Source organism: Ixodes scapularis, unplaced genomic scaffold (genome assembly GCF_016920785.2).
Source record: "Ixodes scapularis isolate PalLabHiFi unplaced genomic scaffold, ASM1692078v2 PGA_scaffold2__306_contigs__length_199485367, whole genome shotgun sequence".
Classification (NCBI taxonomy): Eukaryota; Metazoa; Arthropoda; class Arachnida; order Ixodida; family Ixodidae; genus Ixodes; species Ixodes scapularis.
In genome coordinates, this window is record NW_024609857.1 from 155,415,976 (window position 1) to 155,440,171 (window position 24,196).

A 24,196-nucleotide genomic window follows, 5' to 3' on the forward strand; every position below is an offset into this window, starting at 1 on the left:
TATAGAGCGTCGGGTTTTCGCCGACGTGACGTCGCTGTGACGCGCTCGCACGCGCGCGCGCGTTACGTCGGAGTATAAAGGCTCTGTTATACTCCGACGTGTGCTACCCTATCAAAGGCCTTTTCTAAATCCAGTTGCAGCATGGCCACTCTAACGCCGAAAGCGTCACAGCACTCTAAAATACTTCTGGCTACGTGAATATTTGTAAAGATTGTGCGCCGTTTAATGCCACAGGTTTGGTGAGGCCCATCAATGGATGTTATTATAGTTTGCATTCTTCTCGCCAAAATTTTCATAAAAATCTTATAATCTACGTTGGTAAGGCTTATTGGGCGATATGACTTAACCGATAATTGTTTTACAGGGTCTTCACTTTTGGGAACCAAAATGGTATGGGTTCTCCGGAAAGATGGTGGCATTTCTTTTACTTCGTACGCTTCTAGTAGCACACGATGTAGAGCCTCAGCCATAGGTTCTTTAAAAGCCTTGTAAAAAGCTGCCCTCAAGCCATCAGGTCCGGGAGACTTTCCTGTGTTTAGATCATCAATAGCTCTTTTTATTTCTAGCACACTTATCGGCACTTCGAGGACTGTCTTAACCTCCTCATTTAATTGTGGCATTAACGGTAAAAACTCTTTTTCAAAACCACCCTCAACACTTATTTTGTACCCTAAAATATCTCGATAATATTCAAAGAAAGCACGTTTAATAATCTTTTTATCACGGGTGATTTCGTTGCCGTATTGTATCTCTTTTATTTCGTTTTGTATTGCATATTTTTTTTCATCACTCAGTGAGCGTTTAGTCGGAATTTCTCCCGCCCACAATCGTTCGGCTCGAGCTCTTATCACAGCTCCTCGGTAGTTATCTGCATCGATAAGCTCTAGTTTGCTCTTGACTTCATTAACTTCTTTCGTAAACTGTCCCGGTTGAGCGCTCTCCATACATAGCAGAAACTGGAGCTGACATTGCAGTTCTTTTTCTTTTGCTCTTTCTTGCCTTTTCAAAAAACTCGCCCGTTCTATCGCATTAATTTTTACTTCTTCCTTAAATAGCTCCCACAATGTTCTAAAGTTTCCAGTTTCAGCCTCCGGCAGCTTTTGTGTGTTTTCCTTCACTCCGCTCATGAAGGGCTCATCTTTCAAAAGCTTATCATTAAATTTCCATAAGTCCCAGTTAAAGGCCTTTTTATTTTGTTTAGTTCCTAGCGTGAACATTACCAAGCTGTGATCACTGAAATATACATGTTTAACGTCATAGTTCTGGCAGAGTGGGACAAGTTCTGCTGATATATAAGCCCTATCAAGCCTGGCATGGCTTGCGCGTTGGTGATGCGTGAACTGGGGTACGTTACTTTTCGACAGAACCAACCCAACGTCCTCTAAGTTACATTCTTGCACTAAGGTATTCAATAACATCGCGCTCTGATCACGTATCGGCAACTGCTGTACTCTATCTTCTGGAACGCACACACAGTTAAAATCTCCCAGGAAGATAATAAGTTTAGCAGAGGATAGGAGGCAACTTGTTAAAAAAAAATACCACGTTCACTTTGCTGATTTGGCACGTAGACACATATTATACGCCATTGCTTACCGGAAAAGGAAAAATCGCATACAATCAAACGCCCATTCGTACAAACAACAAAAGACTCTACCAGAATTCCTACGGAATTGCGCAAAAATAAAGCACAACCGCCAGATCTACCAACGGAGTGGCATACATATACATTATAGCGAGCGCTGAAAGGCTGAAGCATACGGCTCGTTTGCTCTTCGCTCTCTACTTTCGTCTCTTGCACAGCCACTACGTCAAGGTCGTTATCCAGAAAAAGGCGGCTAAGTTGGTACTGCCTGCGCCTGGCCGCCAAGCCCCGTACATTCAGCGTGGCGACACGTAGGGCTGTATCGAGATTACCTGCCCTTTCTGAGCGAGTAGAACGGAGCTGCTTGGTGCTAACCTCGGCTCTTTGAGAGGCGCCTAACGACTCACTGTCCCGAAGCGCTGGCCGGCCATTTTCGCCAGCCGAAAAGTCCAAGGCGCTACAGGAGGTCTCCGTTTCGGCCACGTCGTGTTTACGTCCCTCTAGAGTTCCGAGTGCCTTGCAGAGCGCGAGGCCTCACTACTGCATGGGCAGCGTCACCATCGGACTTCGGTCCGGTGGTATGTTGGGCTTGGGTCTCAGGCTTGACCGCCGCGTCAGAGGAGCCTTTGGGGGCGGCTCATCGGGGGCAGCCGCTCCGGAGTTCTGGCTGACTTTTTCAATAAGTTCACGGGCCCGCTTGGGGACCGGGGCCATGGGGACCTCCGTCTCGACGTCCTTAGGTTCAACCTTGTCAGTATGCGGCGTCTCGATAGCTGAAGACTTCGCCAAGCCGACGTTTTCCACACTCGGCGCACCGCCCGCCGACGTCCCGGCAGGTAGCCTACCGCGGTCACCGTCGCTTCGGCTTTCGTCACTGCTCCCCAAAGGGCCAAGGGTTGTTGGTGCCTGCTCGGGTAGCTGACTCGCTCCTCCGCTGGCAGCTTCCTCGGCGTCAGCCACGTCCATGAGGTGCTCCGAAATATCGTCGTTTCTCACGGGCCCTGCGACGCTCGCGTAAGTGAGGACGCATTGGCTCTCACTGTGGCCGAAATGTCTGCAGGATGCACAGCGTGGTACTCTGCACTCCCGGCGTATATGGCCCTTGCCCTTACACCGAAGGCAAAGCGGCGCCCTGCCCGGCACCACCACCAACACCAGGTCACCAGCGATGCGCAGCTGCTGAGGGATGTCCTCCACCGTGACGCCGGCTGCCATCTTGAGGGTCACCGAGCGTGTCGTCGACCCCATGTCCATACAGCCTGGCACGTGCCACTGGTCTCTTGTGACCCCCGTCACCCTCCCAAAGGGCGCCAGGGCCACACGCACTTCTTCATCTTGGACGTGGTGGAGCAGCCAGTGGAGCTTGAGTCGCGTGTCCTGGTTATTCGGGTCCACCACGACGCAGCGGCCTTCCTTGACTGTGAAGCCGTCGGCTGCGAGCAACTTCTTCTTGCCCTCGGCGCTCCTGAAGGTAACAGCCCACACGTGGTTGTACTGGTACACCCCCAAGGCGAGCACTTCAGGGAGAAGTGCCGCACGGGCCAAGGCGTCTCGGAAATGTTCCAGGCGGTAGGGCCGGGCTCGCACATCGGCGTGTAAAAAAATCGTGTTCTGGACAGACGAGCCAGTAGGCAGCGTAGGCATTATCACTTCGTAGTCCTGCGATGCAGAGTCAGCGTTTCTGCTTCCGCGGCCAGAAAGGGCCGCTGATACCGCTCCGACGGAGCTCATTATAAGTACGTCCGATCTGCTCGGCAGCCGGAAGTCGAATCCGCCGCCACTCTGCTGTGATTTTGGGTGTAAGCAGAGGATACTCTCGATAAGAATGCGGATACATGCATAAAAAGATATTACAAATAACATTTCAAGTTAATTATAAAATATTTATGATCGCGATAACTGGTGTTCATTTAAAAACCTCGAACATCGGCAAAAACATTCGCCGTAGCAGAGCGTGGTTTCGATCCACGGACCTCTGGGTTATGGGCCCAGCACGCTTCCACTGCGCCACTCTGCTTTTTTTTTTTTACATTTTATTTAAAACACACATTATTTACAGGGTTAAAAGCCTTACGGCACTCTCCGCTTGTTTGACCGTTTGACTCACATTAAAGGGCAGCGTAGGAACTTTGCAGCATTCAACCCAACACAGTACAGCTCCTTACGAATATTAGTGCGCCCTTACAGGCCACTCTGCCATTTTCTACTGTACTCGCAATAAAGGGGGCAACCTTCTAGCGCCTTTGCAAACGCGCTTTCCACGCTGTCCAGCATTCCAAGCCTGGTTGTTGCGTTGCCTCTATAATCGAGTCGACATACATAAAACCCTCGACAAAGTGGCGCCAAGCTGGCTTTGCTCCTTCCACTACAAACAAGTGATCATTCCGCGAGTTCCATAAGGCATGCAATCCAAGAAGAGCGAGAACTTCCCAGGCTCTGCTTTTCAGACCTGAGCCGAACTCCAAGTACTTGACCTTTTTCCAGTCCATGTAGAGATCTGTCCGCAACACCGCTCGAAGCTGGGCCTAAAACAGCTCGGCATTCGTACAGTACAAGAATACGTGCTCCAGTGTTTCTGAAACCGGACAAAGTGCACAATTTGTAGAGCAAGGTTCAAAAAACCCTTTTTTCACTAACCAAGTCTTCACAGGGAGTACCTCCCAATGCAGGCGGAGGAAAAAATCCTTTGACCCCATTTTAACTGGATAGCGTCGAAGACGCTGGAAAACATCAGACTTACACACACCTTCTGCACTAATGAGATACAATGGAGGCGGCGTCATTGATTCTAGCGTATCCCAGTACAATCTTTTCCTTTTAACCTTATCGAGATACTCCCTTGAAAACTTCGCTTCGAAAAACTGTGTAGCATCCGCTATTTCTTTGTAAAATTTAAGCACGCGTGAACGGGCGACTCCTGTTGCACCTTCAAGCCAGGGACTGAAGCATGCTCCTCCAAGTTCTCTGAATGCCGACAAAATGAAAGCGCTTTTATGATCCCTAAAGAACAAGAAGCGGTGCACTCGAAGCTTCAGCTCAACATTTACTAATCCGAGCCCGCCCTTCTTCTGACTTAAGAAGAGGTTATTTCGTCGCATGCGCTCAAAATTTGACTCCCAGACAAAAGTTGCAAACAATCGATGCACTTTTGCAATGTCAAGAGAGGCGCACGGCACCACTTGTGCCGTATACCATGCAGTCGGAAAGAAAACAGAGTTACAAATGTGTGCCCGATGCATTAACGAAATATATCTGCCGTTACGGTCTGCCGCTTTGAATCTCAGGCGATTTAAGTCCACTCCGCCTCGGCCCGTACTCAGCTATTCGACGTCTAAACAAACTCCCAGATAACTAGACACCTTGGACGTCCACGGGATGCCAAGAAAACGCTCTGGCTTTGTGTCCCAGCCACCTAGCCAGGCACAAGCCGATTTTTTCGGGTTCATTTGCGCGCCGGAGCGGTGCAGAAGTTCCTAATATGCTGCACCACAGCCTTCACCTGAGTTGCCGACGAACACACCACTGCCACATCGTCGGCGTACGCTAGGAGTTTAAGTGAGCCTGAGGACAGCACCAAACCACTGATGCTCGCATCGCGAACAATTGCTCTGCAGAGTGGCTCCAGGTACAGTGCGAACAAGATTGGCGAGACTGGACAGCCCTGCCTCACTGATCTGCTCACAGAAGCGGGGGCGGTCTTGTTCCCGTTCACAATTAGACGCGTAGAGATAGCGCGGTAGCACAGTTGCACATATCGCAGCAAGCGCGCACCAATCCCGCACGACTCCAGAAGAGAAAAAAGAAAAGAATGACACACTCTGTCAAAGGCTTTGCTCAGGTCAACCTGCAGCACTGCCAGCGGACACTGTAGCACCTCTGCCGTTTCGAACACTACACGCATTGCATGCAGGTTCGTTGCAATCGTTCTTCCTTTGATGCCGTAGGTCTGGTGGTCTCCAATGACGCTGCCAAGTCCTGACTCCAGCAGCTTCGCGAGAATCTTGGCCAGGATCTTGTAATCGCAGGTTAACAGACTGATCGGTCGAAAGTGACCAACTCCAAGGGGTCCTGCGAATTAGCACGGTAACTGCTTGACGCATCGAAGGCGGGAGCAGTCCCCGGCGCAGGATGTCGGCGAACACGTCCCGAAGAATCGGGGCCAGTCGCTCAGCGAAGGTTTTGTAAAAGAAGCTCCCAAGGCCGTCGACACCGGGTGATTTGCGAGGGGCCAACTCCTTGATGGCCCTCTCCACTTCGGCTGCAGTGATCTCTTGGTTGATTTTCTTTCTTATAGACTCTGAGACCTTCGGCAACGATCCTTTGTATATTTCAGATGTTTGCTCGTTTCCGTCCGCTGTAAACAGAGTGCTGTAAGCATTCACAAAGGCAGCCTCGATATCATCTTGCCGCGTAACTGTGTCCTGGCCGACTTGTAGCTTGGTGATCTGGTTACAACTTGCGTGCAGTCTTTCTCGCGTCTTGAACATCTTACAGGGCTCTTCGTCCCTTTCCAAGGTGAGAGTTCTACTTCGAATCATGGCACCTTTATAGTCGTGTTCGGCCTTTGCTCTCTCTAATGTCGCTCGTGAACACTCCAGGCGTTTTGTTTTCCTCAGCTATAAGAGTGCGTAGACTCTGTGTCAAAGAACACTTCACCACCTTTTTTCGGGCGGCTTTCTCTTGGCTGAACCTAAAGGCTGCCAGTTTGATATCTTGTTTCAACTCCTCCCAGATAACTGCGTCCACAATCTTCCCGTCGCTTTTCTCCCCGATTATGTTCTTAATTTCTGCGCGCAGCAGCTCATCTTCTAAAAGGCTTTCATTCAACTTCCATCCACTCCACCATGACGACTTCTTTGTCTGGGGAGCCACCTTCCCAACAGCAACAGTTACAAGGGCGTGGTCGGAGAATGCCAGCGGGAGAACCTCGTATGCCGAGCTGGTTGCCGCAAGTTCATCTGAAACGTAAATTCTGTCCAGCCTTGCATGGCATGTACCCTGCCAGTGGGTGTACTCTAAGCATGGGCCCGCAGCAAATTCATTTGCGTCCTGCAAATCGAAGTCCCGTAATATCTTGCGAAGTTCCACGCGGCTGCTATCCGACCGCAAAGCCTTCGAGCTGTCTGCGACATGCAATATGCAATTAAAATCGCCAGCCAATACAATTTTGCATGATGTGTCAACGTATTGCCGGAGAGTAGAGAAAAACTGCTTTCTTTCCGCTATCTCGTTTGGGGCATAGACCGAAACAAGCATGTGTAGCTCTCCCTGGTACAGAACTTCCACCGCACAGACCCGACCGTTAAGGTCATTTTCCCATTCAGGGCAAATGGTGATGCCTCTGGATTTTTTTATCAATATAGCCGCCCCGCCACTCTGTGGGTTCGCCTTGGAGGTAAAGCAGTCATAGTGCTTTCTCACAAAATGAGCCATGACTTCCACCTGCTTATCAGTACTAAGTTTGGTTTCTAGCAGAAAAGCAACGTCTATTTTCTTTTGCAAAAGTAAGTTAAGGACCCACTGTTTTCGCTGTTGGGCGATCAGGCTTACACTGTTAAGGGTGGCAAGCTTTAGACGTCCCAGCGCATGTGTTGTGGGAAGTTAAGCACCCGCTGCCGGCAGTCGCGGACAATGGCTGCAAGTTGCGCGTCTGCCAAAAAAGGACCGGTACCGAAGAACGAAAGCCGAGGAGACCTACCTACGGGGGTGCAGCCCGCCGGCGCTCTTCTGTAGGTATTCGCGGCTTGGGGTTGAATCGCTCTCTCCGTGCTATCGCCGTGCGCCACTTCAGCTCTGTTCGCACTGCGGTGGAAGCCTCTGCAGAGCGAACGTCCGGTGGTTGCTTGAAAACGACATCCTCAGATTCACTCATCTCCGACTCGCCGTCGGTTAGAGTGCCTGCGTTGCCCGGGTCCGTGTCTCCTTGAGGCTCGCTGTTGAGTGGTCTGGTCTGCTGGATGCTGCACGGTACCTTGAGCGGGGGCTCCTCCATCGTGCAGCTTGGGTCACCCTTCTCCGGTGCATTCTTCTCTGTTACTTCTTCGGACGGCGTCGAAACCACAGCAGCGGACCCTCCCGGCGTGGTGCTCGCCGCGGCTGCCTCAGCCTCTTTTTCGTCCATGGCGTGCTCGTCGAAGTCCCCGGCTACGGCAACTTCTGTCACCGCTGCGTTAGTGCGGGCGCAGTTCTCTTTCTCGTTTCCGATGCGGTTGCACTCATCTCAGCGAGGAACACGACAGTCCCTGCGGATATGACCCATCCTCTTGCAGCGAAGGCATAGGGGGGCCCTCCCGGGGGGTGTATCTCAAAACGTCCCATTCTCATTTGAACCTTGCACATTTCGACCCATTCTTATTTGGTCCCTCTCGTTTGAACCTTCTCATAAGATCCGAATCGTGTGTTTCAATACTGGACCCATTCTCAATTCGCCCGTTCGCGCTACGATCGAATGGCACAAGTTCGGCGTGCTTGTGACGTCGTTATGCCTTCTCGGCTTTGTTGATGAGCCTTACCGTGCTTGGACTTCCAACATACCATCAGATATATCTTATGTGTAGAGGTACGCACTGAGAATTGTTTATTGATGCCTGCTTCCCTTCCTCTGAGAAACCGAGAAGAAAAGAAGTGATGAACATTTAATTTGGAAACTTTGTTTGAAGAGAAATAGCATACATAATAGCAGTGGCTCTGAACCATTGATGTTTCCCGGACGCCTTGTAGAAAGGCGGAGATGATGGAGGACCGCGTTCGGGGTGAGGGGAATAGAAAGGTATAGGTTATCATGATAATGATTTAATAAATGGATATAACTAATTGCCAGTGTAAAATAGGCTTATCTCATTGACATACACACGAGAGTACTCTCCCGAAAATGGGAACGTTTCTTCTCAACGTGAAGAAAGACAACTAATATTGCCGTGTCTTACTGATGAGATTGGGCTTCGCGGGCCCCTAGGATGTCTTCGCAGACCCCCTTTTGAGAGCCACTGCATTATAGAAGTGGTGGCAATGCCCCAAGCCGAGAGACCTCAGACAACGTGACAGTTCGGAATATGATCTGGCTGCGATAAATAGTTGGTCTGTTTTATTGTCAGCTAGTAGCTGACAATAAAACAGACGCACTGCTAAAAGTCTTGGCAGAGAAAAAATGCCTGTAGTGTGGCACACACACACACGCACAAATTATATCAATGTATTAATATTACCCTAAAAAACGATTTTGGTATAGAGGTATAGTCAGACGGGTCAAAGCGAGATATTTTTGAGAATGGCTGTTTTGAAGAGGGCCAGGTGAGAAGGGCGAATCGAGAACGGGCCCAAATGAGGATGGTTGGAATGCGAAAGACGAAATGGGAAAGGACCAAATGCGACAGGTCCAAGAAAGAAGATCTTTTTGAGAATGGTTGTTTTGAGAAGGGCCAAGTGAGAAGGTTGAAACGAGAACGGGCTCAAATGATAACCACCCCTACCGGGAACCAACACGAGCACATTACCGCCCTGCACACGCAGCTGGTGCGGAAGTGTGTTCTTGGTAATGCCACTCTTGAGTGTCATCTTCACGAACCGCGTTGTGGATTGGACGCCCGCAAAGCCTTCCGTTCTCCACGTGTCGCGGGTAACCTCGCTCACCTTGCCGCACGGCTCGAGCGCTCGTCGAACCAAGTCGTCGCTCACGTGAAAGGGTAGCCAGTGAAGCTTTAGGCGTACCTCACCGTCGTTGGGATCTACGACGAGGCACTTCTTGCCCTTCACTTGCAGCTAGCTCCCGGGCTTCAAGCAACTTCCGCGGGACGTCCGGCGACTGGAACGTGAAGAGCCAGACATGATTCATTTGGTACGCCCCTCCCGCTTTTAGGGCAGGAAGGGCGCCCAAGCGTTGCAGTTCGCCCTTGAAATCTTCAAATGTGTACGGGCGTCCTGTAATGTCGGCGTGAAGAATCACCGAGTTCAAAAACATATCTCCTGATGGCAGGGGGGGCAGTACTACTCGATAAGGACCCGGGGATGATTCAGCCGAGATACCACGGCCGGCGACGGCCGCTATCGCCGCTATCGCCGCTCCTTGGGAGCTCATGACCCTGCGTCCGCTCGATACGAGTGCCGGAAACAGAATGTCCACTGCGCCACTCTGCTGTGATTTTGGGTGTAAGCAGAGTATACTCTTGAGAAGAATGCGGATACATGCATAAAAATATATTATAAATAATATTTCAAGTTAATTATAAAATATTAATGATCGCGATAACTGGTGTTCATTTAAAAACCTCGAACATCGACAAAAACATTCGCCGTAGCAGAGCGTGGTTTCGATCCACGGACCTCTGGGTTATGGGCCCAGCACGCTTCCACTGCACCACCCTGCTGTTTTTTTTTTTTTTTTTTCTTTATTGTGCACCACCCTGCTGTGGTTTTGGGTGTAAGCAGAGGATACTCTCTAGAGAGATGCAGATACAGACATGGAAATTTAATCTCGACACACTGGCTCTGTCCATGCTCGCCTGCGTTTAGAAATTTAATGTCGAACCATGTAGGGTACAGGTCTACTCTCAGCCCTTCCCGAAGCTCTGCCCAAAAAAATCTTGAATTGGTTCAGGGAAGTATAGTGAACACATTTGGCTGTCTTCTCGTCGCGTGTTGTTACTCCTTAGGAGACGAGCGAAGCACAGACTGATCGGGCAGCGATTATTGCAGAGCGACCCCACATAAAAATGGCGCCCAACGCGGTAGGCCTCTGCTTCTGTTCGTCCCCACGGAGTACCACAGATTCGTTGAGGTGGTTGTTCACTAACGCTAATGATGACCTTCAAGACAAAGTTTGTTGGAATTTCGGCGACTTGTCTCGCCGCAGAGCTCAGCAGGCATCTCTACGAGTCGAGTACCGAAATGATTCGAAGGACGAGGTGTACGCAGTGCTCTCTCGAGCACCCCATAATATTGGTTGGGAGGAGGTAAGGCAAGCGGAAAGGGGGGGGGGGGGGGGGGGCGTGGAGTTTGGGTAAGAAAGTCGTCTTCGGAGGCGGAGAAGAGGCAACGGATGTTCGCTGGAAGGCAGGATAATGGCTGGCAGGAGGTGAATCAGTCAGACCTGGCTGCAGATTTAGGACGCTGCATGAGGGCACCAACTATCGTAGGTTGGTACGAAGTGGCGAGCGAGGAAGAGCTTTTCGAGGCCAGGGGGCAGATGGATATTTGTCAGCGGCTGTCGGAAAAACTGCGGGAATAAAGAATGGCACCGGCACCGCGGGCCGACTAGTTCGTCGGCGGTTGTGGGAAAATGGAGGGAATAGCAGTTGACACCGGGAACGCTGGCAGACGAGTTTGTCAGCGGGTGTTGGAAAAATAGCGGGAATAGCAGTTGACACCTGGAACGATGGCGGATGAGTTTGTCAGCGGGTGTCAGAAGAGTTGCGGGAATAGCAGTTTACACCGGGAAAGCTGGCGGACGAGTTTGTCTGCCGCTAGAAAAAAAATGCGGAAATTGCAGTTTACACCAGGAATGCTGACAGGCGAGTTAATGTGCACTGCAATTCGTATCTGCTGTGTCAAGACGGCTTGTTGCTTCGCGTCATCCCAACGAACGACGAAGTGCAGTCGGAAGACTCTCCCTTCAAGATGGTATTTCCTCGAAAGCTACGGAGGTGATTTATCGAATGCTTTTTCGACTTCACTCTGGCTGGTCGTGGCAGTGGCTGCAAGACTTTTCATTAAGTTATGTCGTGTCACACGACATAACTGCCCGAACTGGCCGAACGCCACCAGGCCGAATACGACCTGGCTCAACACGGCCAGGCCATACACAGCCAGGCCGTACATGACCTGGCTGGGGATGAGGCGGAACACATTCTGGTGGGTTTGTAGATGTCCAGCAGGGGGGATCGGTGGCCGAGTGGGCTGAAGCGCACACCCAGCTCAACGCGCGTGGAGCGAAAGCTCGCGCTGCAGAACCCAGGGATCCTGGGTTCGAGCCCCACCCCTGCCCGTTTCGATCTAGATGAGCATCGTACCGGCGTGCGGTCGTGTATCACTACTGCGTGGTGCACGCTAAAGACCCCAGGCTAGCGGTTGTACTGCACTGGCTAAATTGCTCATCTACAGCGTGTGACTCGTCGCAACTTTAATGGCAGACCAACTACACGCTGTATAAATATCCTTACAACCCCAATTATTATTAGATGTCCAGCATGCCTTGAGGCGTGAATGGGTCAAGTGGGCTTGCTCACCAAGATGCCACACCCCTCACCTCCTCCCCCCCCAAACAGAGCGCCGATGATTCGTAGAGTCATGATGCACATGGAAAGAACGGGACGCTGACGTTTACATCGAGTCGCGCACGGTATACGCGGCCGTTGCGGAACGCGAGGGTGGTATGGCCATTCCACCGGGGGCTTGGGATCGCTTCGCTTGCGCACCAGTCCGACTGGGTTTATGTCATTGTTTCCTAGTCGCGAGGGAAACTTACCCCCCGAGAAACGTAACTATTATTTTGGCCGCATTGCTTGCTTCGAGATGAAAGGGTAAACACACGAGCGTCGTGTCTTACTTCTAGGCTTACTCGGCTGGATACAAACGAGAAGTCTGTCGAGGTTAGCATCGCTGACTGGAGGGGACACTACCGTCGCAATAGGGAGAATGATTAACATGAGGTTACGGTAGGACACATTAAACCTCCTGCTCCTGGCGACCCAGGAGCAACGTCCAGAATGCGAACTCACCGAGTTAGCCGCACGGTACAAGACTCCGTCGGCAAGAAATTTGGCTATCGCCGCTGTCACAATCTGCGGCAGTGTTTTTTGCCTTGTGTGGGGTTTTAACACTGTTCTGCGCAGAATGACTTCCTGGAAAGACCGCCATAGACATCGTCAGCGAGGAAGTCTATCGGTAGGAAAGACAGGCTTATCCGTTTTCCAAGTGTTCAGGGTGGCTGACACTAGTTTGGTCTGACAGACTCCCTGGGTAGCCGTTCATGGCGTCAATACTCGGGGTCCGCCAGACTCCGCCGGTGCGTCGCGCACAGCATCAAGCTGTCAAAGTGTGAAGATGGGCAAAGGCCGTTTCCATCGGACTTGGCTTAATTACATATGTACAACATTTGTAGCGAGCAGCATCGTTTTCTCAAGATGGCGTCTCGAATCCCTCTCCGCTTCCAGCTCTCGCGTCCTTTTTCTCCTCTCTTGAGCAAGGGAGAAAGGGAGAGCGGGAAGGTTTACCTCTCGCTACGGCGATGTCGCCAGCAATGTCGCTTTCGTGGAAAGGGTGGGCTCTCCGACTCAGCATCCCGCCGAGGTCCTTGGTCGCCGGGCAGCTAATTCCTTGGGCACCGCGCTGGCGAACGAGCCGGACTCGGGGAACGACCTGGAGGCGTCAGCTCGTTGTAGAAGGCGCCGGCTCCCTTTACGGCGGCTGCAGTCTCGAACAAGCGTTTCCAGGATTGCTCGGTCGCGGTTTTGCCTCTTCGGGGAAAACGGATAACGACCGAAGGTGAGCTTGACCCGCTGGCGATGTGCAGAAACCCGTGGGAATTTGCGACGGGGTGCTATCTCAGGGACTCGTTGGCGCCGTTTAACAGAAAGCCGGGGCCGCCTGAATTCAATAGTAGGATTCCTTGACTAAGTTGATACAGCAGAAAGGGTCTATTTCCCGTCGCAGACGTAACAATGGGGTCGACGGCACCGGAAGTGACCAGCCGGCGGAACAACGAGCCCTGGTCACAGCGGCCTAGGCCATGACGATCCCTGAGTGATTCCGCAGCGTGACTCGGGCTATGAAAGCCCGGAACAACTAGCCTGTAGTGGGAAGGACTATCCGCAAGCCTGGACACGGAGTCCAACTACGAGCTGTGTACGACGGGCAATAACCAGGGTCGGAAGGCCCGGCCTGCCGGCTCTCGAGGACGGGCAACCGGGAAGTATACAGTAAACCAATTCGCTTTCTTCTCGTTGCTTTGTGGCAGGGTGTCGAACCGGAACCGAACCGAACCGAAAACCGGAACAGAACCGTTATTTTTAGCCGAACCGGAACTGAACCGAACCGAAATCTTCGCCGCCATCTTGGAACTGAACCGGAACTGAACCGGAAAAAATATACCGGTAACCGGTTCAAAACGGTTCACGGTATTTTTTTGTTAGTATTACAAATTTATTATTTGTGAATAAAAAATTGGCACGTGTATTCCTCTACGTATTGATCAAATCGCCAGATACAGAATCGCAATGTATAATAAATCCTGGTTTTTGCGGCACTTTCTTATTGGCACTATGACTAGCCATGTGTCACATCGTCATGTGACGTCATGACGTCAAGACATGCTGTCAAGTAATGTCACATCACGTGACCCCGTGACGTCACGTGACTCACCGCGTTAAGTCGATTCAAATTGAGAACGTCGCTAGATCTATTAACGTTGTTGATACCGTGACGTCACATGACATCACAACTTCGCACTGAGAGTTACGTGACACCATGATGTACTCGATTGTCATGATCCCGAGTCGAATGCTCTGGTTCATGACAACCAGTATCGCCAAACATTCGGGTAACGGCTCGTGTCCAACTCAAAAATTATGATGGGCCCGAGTCCCACAAGAGCTAGAAACAGAAACAAACGAAAGCGACAAGCCTCAGACACATGCAGCATGTTCGCGATGGTACCTTTATACGGCTTTGAATTGTTCGGTGCTCGCGAAGTTTGCACGAGTGTTTACAAGCCTGCAAATGGTACCATCGTGCGCAGGATACTCGTGTCTGAGCATAGCCTTTTTTATTCTACAAAGCCTGTCAAATCGCGGAATTCTCTGGTTTAAGGCTAGCTGCTGTCGTTTGTTTCTGTTGGTCGCTTTAGTGGGGCTCGGGCCCCATTATAGCTGAAATAAAACTTTACCTGAAGATTAGCCCATGCTCTCTGCTTTGCCATCCCTGCGTATGACTATGATAAACATTGACGGTGCATATATTAGGATCAGATCACGTGGTTGATAGTTCTAATTGCGAGTTGAGGAGGGGAAAGCTGTTTCATTTCTTTCTTTCGACTGTCTGCCATTTCGCGCAGGGGCAAACTAATGGATGCTTTTGCAAGTTATCAACGCCAGGGATTACAACTTAGCGGTATTTATTGAACTTAAGGTAAAAAAAAAATGCTGCACGACCCATTTTACATGTATGCACACCATTGAGGCTCCCAAACGTGTTTTCGTTATTGCTGATGCTGAACTGCCTCAGAAAGTTGTACCGTCCGACGAAACATGGAACTATTAGTGTGTACGGGAGGGATACCTGAAAAAAAAGATAGAAGTGGCCTCACGGGGATAGCCGAACGTTGGCAGCCGCTCTAAGTCTCACAGGAGTGTCGTTCTCAAGTTCTCCAAGTTTCGACCGCCCTGTATTTTGTTTAACCTTCACAGTTTGGTACGAAGTAAAAGCAAGGAAGAATTACTGTTAACGAGTGACACAACTATAATTGCCGAGTGAACACCACTCAATACGGAGTAGGGAATCGCTGACGAATAAAAAGTATCTTGAGGAGCAACTAAAAAAAGAAAGGGAGTGGGGAGGGGGGTAGTTTTAAAGCATACTGTGTCGTAAAGACTCCTTTGCCCCGCATTTTCGGCGCAGACTAGAAAGCGTGGTTTGGAAACGATAGTGACAGATGGGTAGTTGGTACAACTTTTATTTGTAAAAACACTCTTGCCAGAAAGCACGTTTTCGTCGTGCCAGATACTCGCGCCGTGCCTAACGACGATGCACTAACAAGAAAAATGTGTGCCTCTCAAATACATAGCTTGCACTGAGCGCAAAACTTTTGCAGCGTGCATTTTGCCCCATCGGATTTGATTTTCTTAGCAAGAACAACTCACAATGACAACCAGTATCTAGTGAGATTACGTCACATGCAAACCATGTTAAATACTTCAGCTTTCTGGTGAAGTGCGACGTTCGCACACTAGCAGTAGGCGTCCAAGGTGTAAAGTTGTGTAGTATTTATAGCAGTCTCGCGATAATATACGGCAGCCTAATGAGATGTTGGAGCACATGACTGATAAAGAACAGAGTCGTGAAGTAAGGTCCCAAAACAAGTGCACGTAAAACCTAAGATAACATTAGCCTCCCGAGGTAGTATCTCGCGACGTTTCGAGCTGAGGCAAGCTGATGCCCAAAAGTGATTTATATTAGGATTCTAAGAATCTTCTTTTGCCCTGCGAGGAATCTATGTTTAATTAGGAATATCATTTTATGCATTTCTATGCATCTCTTTTTGCAGTAAAGCGTTGTGTAAGGGATTATGTAGAACAAATTGCGTGCCATCTTCTTATTTCTGCACATTTCGTGTATTTGCCTTCCGATATATCATGTGACCACAGTGTTTTTTGGCATACCTTGCAACCCAGTATTTTACGCTGCAAAACAGCTAACAAAAGCACGTTACCGAAGACTCAACAGCTGGTGTATTTTCGAGTATCGTCCTTCCGTGTCGGTTTCAGGCGGTTATGTGAACTTCATAAAGTCCAATTTATCGATGATAATAAAAATACACTTAATTCCTGTCTGAAGATTTGGCAGCATAAATAGAAGATCGTCACCTCAAAGATATATAAGTAAATGCATCTTTAAATTATCTGAAAGATGTTCTGCAAATCTTTTCCGGCGCTTTTATCCTCAATAGACACGTTATAGGTGATTTGGAAAAGCTTTAAATAATGTTTTTTTTATTTTGAAGCTAATTTAAATAACTATATCTGTTCCTCACGCATATATAACTTCTCAAATATATAGAAGTTTATTATCGCGTTTCTTATGTGTTTTTATTATCGCCTTTTTTTACCGGAACGAATGGTGGAACTATGACGATTGCACACTTAAACTCTCAGAAAGTGTCAAATTAAGTAGCTTCCGAATTTAGTAGAGCATGAAATCCCACTTTGTTCTGTTTAACAAAAATCATCAATTAGCGAGGGTGATGCTTATTTGCAAATTAAATTGACCGGCATTTTGTCAAGGGCAAACCTCAAGAACCAGGCTATGCCAGTTTATCCAATATAAGAAAATGTTCACATTGGTAACCACTGTTTTAGGTCAGATTCGATCTCAGTACGAAGGTGCTCATAGGTTAGAGTGAACAATTTCAGCCTCTCCTTTTCGCATAATTCGTCGTCCGCATCATGCTGCTGAGAGCAAACAATGCTAGTTAGAAAAAAAAGCATTGCGATTGTCGCTTAGTGTTTCTATAAAATATAGACTGGAAGGACTTGTCCCGTGACTTTCGTGACATCTTTAAAATTATATTGCCTTAAGCTCAGTCGTCTCGTCGTCATATATATATATATATTGTGAAACGCATTCCATAAAACACATTTTATGGTGTATATGGCGACGAACTGCCCATTTCATGATTTTATTCACTGTAATGAATTCCTTACTTCAAGGGCAACACTACGAATCAACATCTAATACTGCGATACAAAGTTGTACCAATCACGGGTATTTTAGGCAACCTACTTCACTTCGCGGAAACATTTCGATTCAGGTACAATGTATGTGACTCTGGCAAACGAAGGGATGTTGAGTCGTATAAACATGACGTTTTGTATGTTAATGTAGATTTTCCTTTCTTGTTGTGTAGGTATAAATAACAGAATTTTATAATTTTTGTACCTGAAAATAAAACTGGATTGAACAAACGATAAAAAGAAAGAACTATATACTGTAAACGACTTATTTTTTGTGGGCTCAATATTTCTTGATATATGTCAAAGCTGAAGTTTCAGAATAATTCGCGGGTTGTAATTTTCTCGACGCGGAGGAATCTCAATATAGATTTTAATCTGTTTACATTTTACCGAAATTCTTCGCGGGACCCATTTTTCGCGGATTGTAGGCGATTCGCGAAATTCTCAAAAATAAGTCCTCGCAAAAATCAGATCGTTTACAGCAGTTAGTTTCACGGCCTAAATAGTGCATATTGACAGAACAACGCGGAAAATATATATCAATTTAGCGGTTCAAACCAGTTCGAACCGGTTCGAACCGGTTTGAACTGTTATTTTTTGTGCCCCGGAACTGAACCGGAACTGAACCGAAAACAGTGAACCCGAACCCGAACCGAACCGATAAAAATATCGGTTCGACACTCTGCTTTGTGGTACTCTTTGAGAGACGAGCAAAGCGCAGACCGATGGGGCGACGATTATTATATTGATCCCACAAAGAATAACGGGTGTTTCTTTGAACACTTTCGAAAATACCTACAAGAAGAGTGGTTGTAAAAAGAAAAAAAAAACACCTTTTTTCTGAAGGAACGGTGAGACAAAGCCGTCGTCAAGGGTTGGAAAGAAAAAAAAAAAAAAGACACACACAAAAACACAGAAACTGTAGAGCAACATAATTACCTAAAAGTTACTATTTACCTTTTTGACTCGTCGAAAAAGACATATGGTTCCAAACGACTGCTTCCAAAATCCGTCCATGCAACAATGCACGCGTAGCATGAGATCTCTTTAGCCATGGAGAAGAACGGCACGGTTTCAATTTCGATTGCACCGTTGATGAAGTAGTGCATCTCTGTACTGCACGAAAATAAAGTCAGGACTCGCTTGCATTGCAGCCATTCATCTTTGTGAGAACCCCCAGTGAAACACGGACTTACAGCGGCCATTTCCCTGCCTAGACGTGGCGAGGAGTAGGACTAGACCAGCCGCGCCCCATACGTTTCTGGCGGCCTGGGTACAACCCCAGAGTGCAGCATAACCCTCCTGTGTCACAGATGATTGCAGAAGCCTAGGACACTGAGACCATGGAACAGGATGATCGGCTCAGTACACATCTTCTTCCTGTGTTTAACTGCGCACAATGTCCGGTATATCAGGAGCACCCCAGAATTGTGCGCCATCGTTCTATCCGTAATGGTGGGCAACACCTACTGTATTATAAATTTAAGAAGTCACATAGTTGAAAGTGCACTCATTTTATTTGAGCATGACGGGATGTCGTGAATTGAGGTTGTCAAATCGACGCCAAAGCCGTGAGCAATGGGCTCCTAAGGTGTTTTGCGTGGCACTACGCTGCTAGGATTGCTTCGAATTTTTAAGGTCTATTAGAAACTGGCTGAGCGTCATCGAAAATGTCTAAGTCAGCCAACTTTTGGACGACCTAAAGTACTGTGAAACATGAGGGCGTGCTAAATTTCCCACTCGCGCAGCAGGTCGAAGGCTGGCGATGGGAAAACGCGGTTGATTTTCTTATGCATCTAGCAAAAATAATTAAAAAAAAACGGGAGGATTTGCTTTTTATTATTTTTATTTTTGCGCTACAAATATGCTTAAAGCAACAACCTCGTTATATGCATAATATATTTATTATCCGCCTTTTTGTATCGCTGCAGTCTTCCCCCGCCATATGAGTGGACACTTTAGCGCACAATCACACCTCAGGCGTGCATTAAGTCGTCCTAAAATTTGATTCATGGCATTTTAACAACTCCCATCAAGTTCCTAATGAAGACCATAAGTGTGTTTTCACAAATTAAAAAGTTAATTAGTAAATGCTTTGAATTATGTTGCTAATTAGTAGAGGTTTCCGAATAGTGAATTTTCAACTTTAATTGAATTCCAGTCGAAGAGAACCGGGTAAAACCTAGAGAGGCGAATGCCAAATTAAATATGAATACTTTTGCAAATTGTATTCGCAATGTTTTCAGGTCTTAGAAGAAAAAAAACCGTACAGATGAGAAAAAAACACTACCTGTTTATTATTCTGCAGAAAATACAGAACGAAGATAGACAAGCACAGAATAAAAACGCTCTTAATAAACACATTTAAACGACAAACCTAAGACACCAGCTGACTGTTGTGTCTCCCCATCCACGTGCGGATGCGCAGCGTACTGAGTGGATGAATATGAATGAGCCGTTTGAATCGGTTCAGCCATATGCTTTCATTTCTCTTGCGCAGTACAGGTTACGTTATTAAAAAGAAGTAATAGATTAGATTTAGAATGAGTCTTGTATAAAAATTGGTAAATTAGATCAGTGAATAGGAAAATTATTTCATCGTTAATTGAAAATGAACCGATACTTGTTCCATGCGTTCAGAAGCTTCAAATGTCGTGCTCCGTTGCAACATCGAAAACCAAAACTTAAATAAAGCTTGGAACATCAAGAACACAATACTTATTAATATTTGTTTGTCGGTTTGAAAACAGGCCTTTTGTACTGCCATTTGAGGATTTTGAATCACTGGATGGAAAACTACACATCATCTGAATCTTCGTTGAACTACTGCTGCTTTTCTTGCATGTAATAAAAAGCTCACTTAGCTTTGACATTATTTGATTTTTGTTATCTTGCTGGCATATGAGTGTAGAGGCGCTCTAAGTTGAATTAATGTTTATCTTTTAAGACGGGAGGAACGTTTGTTTGAACGTTCCTTACAGACGCCCATGAGAAATTAACCGTCAACCTTCGCACTCATTTCGTAGTTCGAGCTCAAAACCCAAGAAGCCACTATTTAAACTATCCAGGCAAAGGACCCCACCTATTTTTATAAAGCTAGGCAGTAATCGTTGCTTTGTTCATGGTTTGATCAATATTGATGCCAATGAACTTGACATATTTCAGAATTTTCTTAAATCATGACTATGCAATTACACCGTATTTTAAGCTAAAATTTCTCCGAGATATCCACTTTATGAACTTTTACGGCGCAGCTCTTAGGCGCTCGTTTCCGGCTTGAGCGACGTCGGCGTAGGCGTAACTGTGAAATCACAAGGGTCACGTGACGTCACGTGACGGAGGGAGGGGGGCATACCCTCTCTCAGTACTCTCCCCTCCTCCTCCTCAAGAGCTGCGCTCTAATTCGGCGTTACAGGAGGTTCTAAAACGCCTTTCATTGTTTAATCTTGCCAACAACCAAGAATAAAACGATTGTTACCGAAGTGTACGAAATTATGTCTGACGTTTTGTCTAGAGAGTTTACACAGTATTTTTGGCGGTTTCGAGCTGAAACTCTGATGTCCGATCAGCTCTATCAACCAGTACGTCTGCTAAAGTTTTTTTGTTTTTTTTAAGCTTTGTTGCATTTTGACAAAAAAATACGGGCAAATGAGCAATAGCAAGTTCGAGCGTCAGCTTTTGCTCAAATTTAACAAGCTATAGAAAGTGGCTTTTGCTCGCTTGGGAGCTGTAAACGTCTTCAAAATACTCAGATGCTATAGTCTGGATATGTAGTGCAACAAAAATAAAACCTATTCCTCCAGCGGTAATTCTTCCTGTTAGATTATTTTGATGTCGCGTTTATCACGGTTGCAACTGGTAACCTGGAGCTTTTGAAGTAATTGGAAGAGTAACGCATACTTTTTAAATAACGTTATATTCCTTTTTTTAAGGAATTCGACAATCTAATTGAACACTTTTAAATCAATGGTAATTTTAATTTGAATGGATTCCTTGTTTTTTGTAACATGTAAAAACTGTGTTCTGGTCTTGCGGCACCAGGCCTGAAACCTCGCTCGACGCCGCGGGGAGCGACGGGTTAGCATAAATAATTGGTTTAATTATCGCAGGTCTTACTCTTTTGATAATATTTCGCCTATGGAAGTAACAATTAAGAATAAGTGTATATGGTGTACAGACGGTCTATAGGTGACACAAGGTGCTTGAACCCAAAGTGACAATATGCGTGGTTTACGGGTTTTCACCGACAGCATCCAAGAAGTTGGGAGCATGACAGCTTCGTTAGGAGATCACAAAAAACGAACTACTTCGTTTAAACGATTTCTTGTCAATATTTTTATGGAGGCATAATGTAGATCCAAAATAGGCATGTAGGGATTCTTTAGCCGTATGAACGGCGCTTCTTAATAAACCAGAATTTCCGCCATTGACACTGATATTCGGTGTCTCCAATCATTCTAACACTAGGAATCAGAGTCTAATACAATTATTTATACAATCATTACTCGATTTGAGGTTGAAACTCGAATTTGCGCACACCCCTACTAATTCCTGTTTTTTTTTTTTGTCAATCCATGAAGTCCACCGTAAATAAACGCTTGTTTCCGAAAATAGTTTTTTCCTCAACCACCTAGTTTGTAGAGATTTTTGAAAGAATTCACAAAGACACCGGGGCATATATATTCACTGAGAACGCAAGAACATTTTCACTTAGTTCTTACCTGCCTCAATGTCTTCCTTCCGCCGTATGGGAACGCTTACATAGCCACACAGACGGTCATATCAAGACGAGTATCTATGATGATCTTGAAATAAGAGAGTCCACGAACCTTGTCCCATCAAAGCTCTTGAGAAACTCGGAAGGTAAAGTTGATGCTGATGTTAATGTTTATTCTGCGCCTAAAAACATCATGAAGGTTTGCCATAATCATTGTATGAAGATGAGAGTAAAGGACTGATTTGTGTGTTTGGTATCGGTTTCGACTTCTAGTTTATAAGCAGACCATCATAATATGCTCTTTTTGAGATCGTTAAAAATATTAGCTTAGTTAAACAAATTTGACACACAGACGAACTCACTGAAAACGGCTAACTATATATATATATATTCTATTGATGGGGGATTAGTATGCTTGTGTACTGACGGGAGAAAAGTACTTTTGAATAATAGACATTTTACATTCACACAGAACGTTTTAATTGACTAATTGGTCGTTGTACGCCAAATCGTTAGTGCTTCATAAAAAAACAGGAATTATGCATGTACAGAAATACACTAGTATAGTCGGACAAGCTTGCCGCCTGACAGAGATGAGAAATACGTTGGAACGAGAGATGTATCAAAATCGAATTGTAATTGTGTTTAACGCGGTGCTTTTTTTTTCGTTTCGAGAGATGTACATCTTAATAACTAGAGCATGGGCACTTACGCTTAAGCATTTACGCCTGCGCACGCACACGCCCACACACGTCCAAACGCACGCTCTTGCACGCACGCACACGCGCACACAGACGCACACACGCACGCGCACAGGCACACAAAGACGCACATACACACGCAATCATGCGCACACACACGCACAGGCACATTCACACACACCCAAACGTACGCGTATTTACCCATACATACACACATACATACGCGTATGTTTATTGCGCAATAAACGAGTACATAAATAACCCAGGCCGGCAAAAGCATGTGCGTGCTTGTGGGCGGGCAACATTAGGGCACAAAACAAGGGATGTTCCGTGACTGTCGTTTTGATGGGAAAGTCATAAAAAGAAGGCGGACAGATTTTCTTTCTGGAAGTGATGGGTCAAACTATTTAAGACAGTGCTAATGCCCGTGTCCCACTAGAGCGACATACAGAAACAAAAGACAACGACAAGCCTCAAACCAGAGTCTTTCGCGATTTGAGAGGCTTCGTAGAATAAAGGAGGCTATGCTCAAACACGAGCATCATGCACGCGAGGGTATCTTTGGCAGGCTTGCAATGGCTCGTGCTTACTTCACGAACACCAAACGACTAAACGCCTGTCAAAGGTGCCATCGCGAGCACGCTGCATGGGTTTAAGGCTTGTCGCTGTCTTTTGTCTCTGTCTATCGCTCTAGTGGGACACGGGCATAAGGGTCATTGACTTTTTTGAACACGCATACGGTCCGGAGATCTCCGGCCATCCTGTTGTAATTGCACCGCGAGTCTCTTGACGAGATCGCTTTCGGAGCTGACAGTCTCACGCGGAAAAAACAATGGCGTCCAAAATAGATGCATAATTGAAGACGCAACGCAAGGAGTGCGCGCACGTATGAGCGTGCGAGTAACAAACAAAGGCCCTGACGCAACCGTAACGACTCCCGAGACAGTGAACTCGGAAGGTCGGAATGCCTTTCGTTTCTGGCGTTACGTGATAGACACCGCGGTGACCCCACGCTTACGCTTCCTTGACGCTTTAAAAAGAGCTAAGGGTGAATAAAAGCGCCGTCGGTGATCGCTCACGGCGCAGCTGCCCAGGCCCTAGCGGCAGTTAAATGTTAGAAAGCCTAGTAGTGCCTTGTGAGAGTACGCGAGTACAAAATAATATAACTTACCCTATCATACTGCCGTCCACGTGGCGGAGTTCGCAACGCGCGCGACTTCCACGAGGAGGAACGGGTTTCGAACCGCGCTCAACCCAATCCTTTTCCTTTTTCTTCTTTTTTTTTTTACGCAGACGCATATATTTTAAAGGCTAATAACTCGGAACTTTAGTAGAAACACAACGAGAAAATCTGCCTTTTTGTTTTACAAATTCCTATTTGTGGGTTCATCTATACGCAGTATAATTTGAGTAGGAAGTTCAGCATGGCGACCTAGATCGTTATAAAATCTATTTGCAATTTGGCATGAGCACCTGCATTGACGTCTTGGTTGACGACTACACGTAGCTTGAGGTCTAGCTTGACGTCTAGGTTGACGTCTAGGTTGACGTCTAAGTTGACGTTTAGGTTGACGTCTAGGCTGAAGTCCAGGTTAAAGTGTAGGCAGTGTTCTACACGTTCCCCCAAAAGGAACAAAAGCCCTTTCCTCGTTTTCTCTCAATTTTGGAACTAGTAGGAATAAGTCGTTTTTCGTTCTTTCTCGATATTTAAACGAGAATTGGAACGTGCTTTCATTTTATCTTACTTTCGCGT

At 47.0% G+C, this 24,196-nt stretch overlaps 1 protein-coding gene and 2 non-coding genes across 3 annotated transcripts; all 3 read right to left on the reverse strand.

Moving 5' to 3' along the window:
* Positions 1 to 1,731: 1,731 nt before the first annotated feature.
* LOC120847550 lies at positions 1,732 to 3,316 on the reverse strand. Its single transcript, XM_040219375.3, has one exon. It carries the CDS (start codon positions 3,314 to 3,316, stop codon positions 2,123 to 2,125), a length of 1,194 nt encoding a protein of 397 aa, XP_040075309.2. The 3' UTR covers positions 1,732 to 2,122.
* A 214-nt stretch (positions 3,317 to 3,530) lies between these two features.
* Positions 3,531 to 3,602, reverse strand: Trnam-cau. Its single transcript has one exon. It is a non-coding gene; the product is annotated as a tRNA-Met (tRNA).
* Positions 3,603 to 9,876: 6,274 nt separating this feature from the next.
* Trnam-cau lies at positions 9,877 to 9,948 on the reverse strand. Its single transcript has one exon. It is a non-coding gene; the product is annotated as a tRNA-Met (tRNA).
* Between the last annotated feature and the right edge of the window lie 14,248 nt (positions 9,949 to 24,196).

Bases quoted from the DNA above. Each gene is read 5' to 3' on its own strand.
- LOC120847550 (XM_040219375.3), bottom strand. From the start codon at position 3,316: ATGAGCTCCGTCGGAGCGGTATCAGCGGCCCTTTCTGGCCGCGGAAGC.